This window comes from Anabrus simplex, chromosome 1 (genome assembly GCF_040414725.1).
Source record: "Anabrus simplex isolate iqAnaSimp1 chromosome 1, ASM4041472v1, whole genome shotgun sequence".
Classification (NCBI taxonomy): domain Eukaryota; kingdom Metazoa; phylum Arthropoda; class Insecta; order Orthoptera; family Tettigoniidae; genus Anabrus; species Anabrus simplex.
The window spans coordinates 1,124,440,353-1,124,450,067 of NC_090265.1; the positions used below are offsets into that span (position 1 = coordinate 1,124,440,353).

Consider the following 9,715-nt stretch of genomic DNA (forward strand, 5'->3'; position numbering starts at 1 on the left):
TATTTTCTAATTCTTTTGTTCTGAAAATGTAATAGTTTTTATTCAAAACATTATATTGCTTTTGAAAATGTTGATTGGTTCACCAGTCAAAGGAAATGTATTGTTGTAGTTGTTACCTTGTGTTTAAATTGATCCTACTTTACTTCCATATAAAATAAATCCCAGGTAGTTATTTAAAACCATGAATTCTTTACTGATCCAAAACCACTATTCCGAATCTTATATTAACTAATGCTGTACTGTTTTTCTTTTTTACCACATGCCTCACAAGCTCATACATTTCACACAGCACAATCTTCCGCCACACTAACACGCAGTTTCCCATTCGTCGGAGGGTCTTCCTTGAAAGGGATAGTTACTTATCATTAATAACGATTAATTAAACATAATTTCTTTATATATATCGAAGAATAACAGTCGAGATGATTCGTCGCACTGACCGCGAGTCACCTCATAATCTGCAGGCCTTTGGGCTGATCAGCAGTTGCTCGGTAGGCGAAGACCCATCTGGACTATAGTGCCATGGGGTTTGTTAGTTTTGTGTATCTCAAACATCTTTCTTGGGCATATCCTAAATAATTAGACAGACTTCTCAGATACCATATTTCCTAGACTTTAATTAAGTTAGGGAGTCCAAGATACCTCATCATTTGTTTACTTGCTACTAGATGCGTGCATTTTCTCTGATTTCAGCTTCCTTAGATTTATTTTTCCCACATTCCTCCGAAATATTATAGTTTTCCTGTTCTCTCTGTTTTTTCCCCATTCTGTGTTTAATATATTAGAATTTGCTTTACGTCGCACCGTCACAGATAGGTCTTATGGCGTCGATGGAATATGAAGGGGCTAGGAGTGGGAAGGAACTGGCCGTGACTTTAATTAAGGTACCCCAGAATTTGCCTGGTGTGAAAATGGGAAACCATGGAAAACCATTCTTCAGGGGTTCGAACCCACTATCTCCCGAATGCAAACCCAAAGTTGCGCGCCCCTAACCGGAAGGCCAGCTCGCTCGGTCTCTTATCCTTAGGATATCCATAATTCACTCAGCTTTCACTCCCGTACAGAAAAGTCGGTCCAAACAGACCAAACCGCTCGTCGCAACTGCGATCTCACTGCATCAGCTTCGCTGCTCCTCGATATACGTAATTTCGCTTACTATTCTACCATCCTGGGAGAATACACATCTTAAATACTTGAAATGATTCACCTGTTCCCACTTCATATTCCCGACCTGATAGTCAGTCCTCTTAGGCTTGTTCCCTACTTTGATCTTAGTAGACTAATACTAATTTTCATGTACTAGCTCCACCTCTTTTCAAGCTCCAAGATATTAAATTACAGTTGTTTTCATTAGAGATGTAATTATTCTGTTCTCCACTGCAGATCTTGTCAACTGCTAAGAAGGATGGGGCAGGAGCTTCTATCCCAGACGTGGAATATCACCAGCAGTTTAAGACCCTGCTATCCATGTTAGAGACTAGCGCCTCAGGGAACGGCAGCAACCACTTCGAGAACTACGAGCTCCACATTGCGAGTGCGTTCTTCATACAGCCAGACCTCCGCTTAAAGGCTGATTACAAACACGCTGTCACTGATCTCTACGACTGCGACGTGGTGCCCGTCAACTTCAGGTGAGAGAAAATTTTTCTTGATCACAGGTCAGAAGTTGATATTTGAGGTACTTTTTGACGTGATTGAGAATGAAACCATTCGAAGCCTGAAACAGCATCACTACAAAAGTTTATAATCTAAACGGTTATCTTCCCACCACCGAATTAGGGTTAAATCAATGCAGTGCTTGTGTTGCAGCAGGAGGCTGCACTTTTGACCAGGTTTTATGAAGAATTTCAGTTAAATTGACCTAACGAGTGATCTTCTCGTTTTGGATCACATAGATGTGAGCATGCATTCGCGAAACAATGGGTTCGAACCCCACTGCTGGCGACCCTGACGATGGTTTCCCGTGGTTTCTAATTTTAACATCAGGCAAGTTCTAGCGCTGTACCTTAATGAAGACAGCGGTCACTTCCTTCTCAGTCCCAGCCTTTTCTCTCCCATCCTCCCCATTAGATCTGTCTGTGTCAGTGCAACCTAAAGCGAATAGAAAAATATCCAGTTAAATTGAATTATAATAGTTTTATTCTCAGTAAGCTCTCCTTGTCGCCATAATCGTTAAGACGTGAAGTCTATAATGGTCTGACACCATGGTTAGCCGGTTCGAGTCCCGTTGGTCGAAAAAATTGTTACCATCTGAATGTTGGCCGGTAGAGAAGGAGAGGTGGTGGTATATATAATTTCTAGTCACTAGATTGCGTGCCAAAAGACTGGATTCAATTCCAAACTTTTCCGCAGTGCTCATACGGAGTAGGGGCATATGACGCTGTTGATAGTGATTCGTCCGTTAGTAAAGCTTTGAGCAGATCCTTTGGTCCTATTCGGTAGGAGTAGGCTGTATGTCGGCCCTCGGTTTCACCCTCTCCCTTCCTACTATATATTATATATGCGTTAGGCCCTCTAAGGAGCACGTAGAACCTTTAGTTAGCATTCTTCTTCTTGTTTCTCTTATCCTCCCAAAACTTCTTCATCCTCGCACTGTGAGTCTGTCGTCTTTCTTGAGTCCATGCCTCCTGGAGTTTCAAGTTTCTTGTACATTGTCTGGCTGCAAAGCTGTGCAAGTTAATTTTGTGTCTAAATGTAGCCCGTGTAGTTGTCAGTGGGTCAACGCCGGTGTCAGCAAGCCACCGTACTTTATTTTGTCGGGTTCCGCTGATAATGAGGAAGATTTTCTTGGTCAGTCGCGAGTCGTCCATTCGTGCTAGATGTCCGTAGAATTGCACACGTCTTTTCCGGGCGATTGAAGTGAATCTTTCGGTCAGTGAGTAGAGTTCTTCCAAGCTTTTTCGCATCCATATTCCATCTTGGAACTTTGGTTCAAATATTTTCCTAAATATTTGCCGTTCCATTTTCTCGATGTCATTTGTATTGATGGTCAGTGTTGATGTTTCAATCGCGTAGAGTGCTTCAGGAAGAACTACTGTATGGTAGTGACGCAGCTTGGCTTGGATGGAAAGGGATTTCTTATTGTAGATATTCCAGGTGACTGTATAGGCTTTACGTAATTTTTCGGCACGGGTTTTGTTGGCTATCCTGTCGTTACCAGTGCTTCCGATAATTTCACCTAAGTACTTGAAATGTTTAACTCGTGTGATATTGCCATATTTGGTCCCAAGTGATTCCACACTGGTGTTCTTGGAGTCCATGTATTGTGTTTTCTCATATGATATTTGGAGGGCAGTCTTAATAGCAATCTCACCTCATTTCATCTTATTAACTTCTCTGATGAGGTTAACGCCAGTCAGTCAGTAGTAAGGTGCACAGGAGGGCTGTATAAGTCTCTGGTTAGACCCCAATTACAGTATGGTTCCACTGTATGGGACGCTCACCAAGATGAATTGATTGGAGAAGTGGACAACAATCCAAGAGCACTATTTGCTCTTGGTGGTTTCCAACAAAAGAGTAATGATACGAAAATGATACAAACCTTGGGCTGGGAAGACTTGGAAGTAAGGAGACAACCTGCTCGACTAAGCGGTACATTCTGAGCTGTCAGTAGAGGGATGGCGTGGAATGAGATTAGTAGATGAATACAGATGAGTGGCGTGTTTAAAAGTAGGAAACATCATACCATGAAGATAAAGCTGGAATTCAAGAGGACAAATTGAGGCAAATATTTCTTTATAGGAAGAGAAGTTATGGACTGTCATAATTTACCAAGGGAGATATTGGATACATTTCCAACTTCTTTCTAATGATTTAAGAAAAGAATAGGTGAACATCTGACAGAGAATCTGCCACCTGGACGACTGCCCTAAATGCAGATCAGTGTTGATAGATTGATTAAAACTACTGGAGTTACATACAACACTCAACTTCTATATCATTATAACATGCCATTATAAAACTTTCTAATGCATGTAAAACAGTTACTTAGATATTTACCAGAGTGCTACTGCGCCATGTGGGCAAGTCAGTTTGACTGTTTGAGTAGTGGGACCTGCGCTGAGCATAATGTGTTCATCTGCATTTAAATAAAAATGAAGACATTGAACACAGTATAAAGTGAATGTGTATACGTTACAAAGGCGAAAATATTTTACGTAATCGTTTCGAAATTAAACTTGTATGTAAAATCTCTCTGTCGGCTCTTGTGTCGCAAATTTATTTGTTCTCTGTGAAACAATGTAGGCTAATGTTTCCATTTTGGTTTGTACTCAACCGCACAAAAATTGGCCGTCGCAAAAGATGACTTTCGAAAATCTTGTTTAAACTAGGATGAATATATTGTGCATGTGGTAGGGTTAAAAGTATCAGCTCTTCTGCCATTGGCTATCCATAGTTTACGAATATCTTCGCGTTTGTGGAATGTATAAAATTAAACATTTCCTTGCCGCCCAATTCTTGTGCGGTTGAGTGTACCTAGGTCTTGAACTTTACACAGGAATTTTTGTTCCGATGCATAACATCCTTCTTTATTTCTTTCTTTTCAGTGGCAATCCAGTAGCGTCGCAGAAAACAGTTAACGAATGGGTGCGCCGAAATACCCGTGAACGCATTATTTCACTGCTGTCCTACCCGTTACCACGAACTACTGCGTCACTAATCGCTAACGCCATATATTTTCGGGGTGCTTGGGAGAACCCATTCGACCCAGAGCTAACAATCAACGGAACGTTCAAGATGAACTCGAAAGAGCGCGTCGCTGTCAGATACATGCGAGGTCAGTTCGAACTGAGGTACGCAGAGAGTGAACGTTTGGGCTGCCAAATGGTCGTGCTGCCATATAAACATAAACAGGCCTCTATGCATATCTTCTTACCGTTTGAAAAGGACTATGATATAAGGAATTTTACCGCACGAATTGGCGTTAATGATGTTGTCGAGCTGAAGCTTGCTTCGATTGAACGTTCAGTCACACTTATAATGCCTAAAATGACACTAAGTGGCAAATTTAGTTTGAAAGAACCTCTTGCTCGATTTCAAAAGCTTCAGGAAACAGAATTTCAAGGGACGCCTGCGCCCAGAGCTGCAAGACCAGCCGCTGTCAGCCCACGAGGAAGACGGGATAGCAGAGATGTGAGAAATGTGGAGAACTTGCTACCGAGAGGAATAAACAACGCCAAACGACATGGAAGAGATATTCAGTCAGAAAACAATCCTGCACCAAAAAGCAGATCGGAAGACAAATCTAAAACAGAGGTAAATGTCTCCAAGTTTGAAACGCAGGAAGACTTTGAAAATAAATTTAATGATTCGAAAAATGTTACACATAAAACAATGCCACCAAAAGTTGACTTGAAAACGGGCCAGACAAATTTGAATTCGGAAGATTCGATCGAAACTGAGATAATAACATCTAGTATGATGGTTCCTGCAGTGCCTTTAATTGTGATGGAGGTGGAAAAAACGTATACAGTCAGCTTAAACAATTCATTGAATATAAACAATTCTAACACGACAAAGGAAAATTTCCCTCCAAGGCGAGGGGAATTTAACTCCAATTTAAAAATTACTAGCCCATTGTTGTCCAGTTTTAAGCCCTCAAATTATCCTACGCAGTTGAATAGTCCTCGTCCTAACAATAAATTTCAAAGACCAAATCAGCCTGCTCAAACAGGAGCTCAAACAAAATTTACTCCAACAAACGGAAATATTTACAGTACTCAAGATCAAATTTTATTTCCTCCAGAAGATAATACTTCCGAAGATCATTTGTCAAAGCGAGCTACGACACCATCGCAGATTTCTTATCATTTCACTCAACAAGGTAATAATCCAGGATTTACGAAATTCCGGCAGTCCGGAAATGTTAAGCCTGTTACTTCACCTTCTTTGTCCGAAAGTTATCCAGAAGGCGGGGCGCATTTGAACCAACATTCTTCGATTGGTAATAGACCCACTGGATTACAGGGGGACGATATCCAGTTTGATCTTACAGGTGCCTCAGAAGACAGCCGGTTCAGAATTGACGATATCCTCCACGAGATGTGGCTGGAGGTGTCGGAGACTGGGACAGAAGCAGCAGCAGTTAGCGCTGGCACTGTAGACTACAGCGGGGATGTGAAGCTGGTGTTGGTGGACAGACCGTTCCTGTTCATCATCCTGCACGAAGAGACTCGTGCTATACTCTTCTGGGGAGCAATCGTGGATCCCACAGGGGGTACAGGCATACGAACTGAGGATCCACTTGGAAGGCCGTTCTCAGAACAGTCTTCTGTAGTCCATACGAGAGGCAGATGATCGTCTTTCTGCTTACGTTTGTTGTAACTATTTACTATTCGTCACTGTACACTAACGGAAGCAGTATTATAAATCGTGATGAGATATTTACTGAAGACGTTTGAGTACTGCTATTGAAGTTATCTGTGATAAAGAGGAAGATTTCAAACATCAGAGAAGAGAATTGGAGGGTACGTAAATTATTCCCCATGATGCGATAATTCTGCTTTTGGTGTGTTTCTGTGGGCAATTTAACTAATGGATATTCAGTTAGGCTCTTGGTACGAATTAATCTGTCCCTTGCTTTTTAAAGAAATAATTCAAATTGTGTAAAACTAATCTGTTTGTATAGAAATAGTTCTCTTTATGCATGATGGAAAGTAACATCCAACATTGCCTTTACCTGAATCTTCATTTACTTTTAGGACGGCTACTTCAGGTAACTTCATTCTTTAACGTGGGGCATGAAGTGGGAACTGTCGGGAGTGACTTGTAGTTTTAAGAACATGTAAATACAGGAATATATAAAGAGAATATAATTGTATAAAACAGTACATCGGCACTGGGTATTTCCTGTGTTGGATCAGCTGTCCACGTTATGTTAATAAGGACAACAGTATACAAGAATTTGTACCGTAATGTATTTTATCAATTGTGTCTTACTATACTTGGTGTAGTGTGATTGTAATCACAATATGTGGAAATATTGGAAAATGGAATGCATGAGCATAGAACAGACGTATTTTGAGTACTAATATAAGGCTGTTTTGAAAATGTTCTGCACATATTAAATATATTATACTATCATCTGTTGAAGGATGATACAAAGTAAAGCACAACCTGAAAGTTATTTTGATCATTTGACTTTATAATGATATTGTAGAGGGATGGAAGTCCATCAAGTTGGTTGTAACAATGATTATCATTGCTTTTTTGCTTGCACTTCACAATTCATCCGAAGGACTAAATGTGTGCCATAGAACCCATTCCGTAACTTAGTTGAATATCCTCCATAGTTTTGTTGTTTATAATAATTACTTCTTTTTTACGATAAACTATAAAAATTAATTTGTATCTCCATTCACAAGCACTGTTATAAACGGTGATGTACATATTTGAATCCACTAACTTCTTTCGCTACGTAGAACATATTTGTTCCTTATTTGCGAATGTTGACGTTTTGTATATAACCACATACAGGGTGGCGCACGAATAGTTGACACATTTGAAAAGCAAATATAAAATGCAACTTATGTACCATGTTGTTCAAATTTTGCTCACACCTTCCCTGTTTCATGGAAATAACTGTAGAGGTGACACTGCTGCTTTGTATCCGAATGCCTGCATTCCAGTGAGCTTTCTACCATGGCCAACCACGGCCGACTATCCGTTCAGCAGCGCGCCAAGAGTTATCATTTATTGCGAATCAAAAAGTGTTACGGCGACACAAAGGAAATTTCGAGCTGTATTTCAGACTAAGTGGGCACCAGCAAGGAACACCATTCTTCTCTTATACAGAAACTTTGAAGAACAAGGCAGTGTGAAGGAAGAAAAGCGACCACCGGCAGTTCCGTCACCTGAAAACATCGCTGCGCTGAGGGTCGCCGTGAAGCGCAGCCCAAACAAGTCAACACGGGGAGCTTCAGGAGGAAGTGGAATGTCGCGCTGTTCAGTTCAAAGAATGTTACACGGTGACCTTCAATTGTACCCGTACAAAATGGCTGTACTACACAAGTTAACAGATCTTCACAGGCAGAAGAGATTGCAGTACGCCTTATGGACTCAGTATAAAGATGAAGTACTGTTTAACACTTAGTTCTCTGATAAAGCCTATTTTCATCTCAACGGGGCAGTTAGTAAACAAAATTGCGATTTTAGGCTACAGAAAAACCAGAATCATTCATGAAAAATAAAACACGTATGGGGAAAAGTGAGTGTGTGGGTAGCTCTGCCAAGTCATGGGTTAAATGGACCATTTTTCTTCAGTCAGACAGTTAAAGCACAGCGATACAAGGAAATGCTGGAGAATAAATTCATGCCTCAACTTCTCGCTACAGAACTCCCTATTCATACGCAGTGGTTTGTGGACGCAGCTAACGATGTTCTTGAGTTTTTGAGGGGAGTATTTGGGGATCGTGTAATGCCTCATCGTTACCCACAGTACAACAATAATGGCGGATTATTCTGGCCTCCTTTAAGCCCAGATTTAAATCCTTGTGATTTCTTTTACCGGGGCTAGTTGAAATAAAAACTCTTCGCTTCAAGACCTCAAAGCCGCATGCAAATGCGTGCTCAGATTGTGCAACTCTGCAGTGAAATTCATAAAGACCGGTGCCGCAAAGTCGTCAGAAACATGCGCACTCGTCTCGAAGAGGTTGTCCGCCGCACTGGAGGCCACTTTGAACATGTGCTATAGTGAAATGTATTTCCAGGGTCCAAGATACCTGTGTCTAAAATTTCATAAGTGTTCTGTGAAAAATAAAGTTGTTATTCCAAAAGTAAATGTGTCAACTATTCGTGCGCCACCCTGTACAATAGCTATAAAGTTGAAAACGTCCAGTGAATTATGTAGACTGTGTTGCTGTACACTCAAACTCACAAAAATTGGCCGTCGCTAAAGAAGACTTTCTTTCAAAATCCTCTTGTTTGAAATAGAATGGACATATTGTGCAGGTGACAGGATTCCAAGTACCATCTTTCAAAATCCTCTTGTTCGAAATAGAATGAAAATATTGTGCATGTGGTAGGATTCCAAGTATCATCTCATTCAAAGACAGGATTCCAAGTATCATCTCTTTCAAAATACTCTTGTTGGAAATAGAATGGACATATTGTGCAGGTGACAGGATTCCAAGTATCATCTTTCAAAATCCTCTTGTTCGACATAGAATGAACATATTGTGCAGGTGGTAGGATTCCAAGTATTATCTCTTTCAAAATAATCTTGTTGGAAATAGAATGAACATATTGTGCAGGTGACAGGATTCCAAGTATCATCTCTTTCAAAATCCTCTTGTTTGAAATAGAATGAACATATTGTGCAGGTGGTACGATTCCAAGTATCATCTCTTCGGCCAACGGCTAGTCATAGTCTATGAATATCCTCGCGTTTCGGGAATTTTTTAAAAAAATTCTTTGCTGGCCAATTTTTGTGCGGTTGATAATGCGTACTGCATTATTGGTACCTTTTCTACCTTGACACTGTTACTTGGTAACATTTTAAGATTTGTAAATGGATTAAAGGAAGGGCTCTAAGCATCCGGTTTGTTGTAATTGCCATTTTTGTGATATTTTCAAAACCGCGATTTTAAAGTATGCATTAAGAAGAATTATTGTTAATAAAATAGAAATGGCAGTGACAATAATTATGAAACAAAGACAATGAAATAATATAGAAATATAAGGTATAGATATTCTAGAACAATAAATGTTATATTAG

The 9,715-nt window shown here is 40.3% G+C and overlaps 1 protein-coding gene across 1 annotated transcript in view; it reads left to right on the plus strand.

Moving 5' to 3' along the window:
* Positions 1-9,396, plus strand: part of LOC136858089 (uncharacterized) — a 152,023-nt gene extending 142,627 nt beyond the window's left edge. Inside the window, exons 3-4 of the mRNA XM_067137361.2 lie at positions 1,384-1,631; positions 4,548-9,396. Coding sequence (XP_066993462.2) covers positions 1,384-1,631; positions 4,548-6,297 — 1,998 coding nt within the window. The 3' untranslated portion in view covers positions 6,298-9,396. The remainder of the gene's footprint in view (positions 1-1,383; positions 1,632-4,547) is intronic.
* Positions 9,397-9,715: the final 319 nt, after the last annotated feature.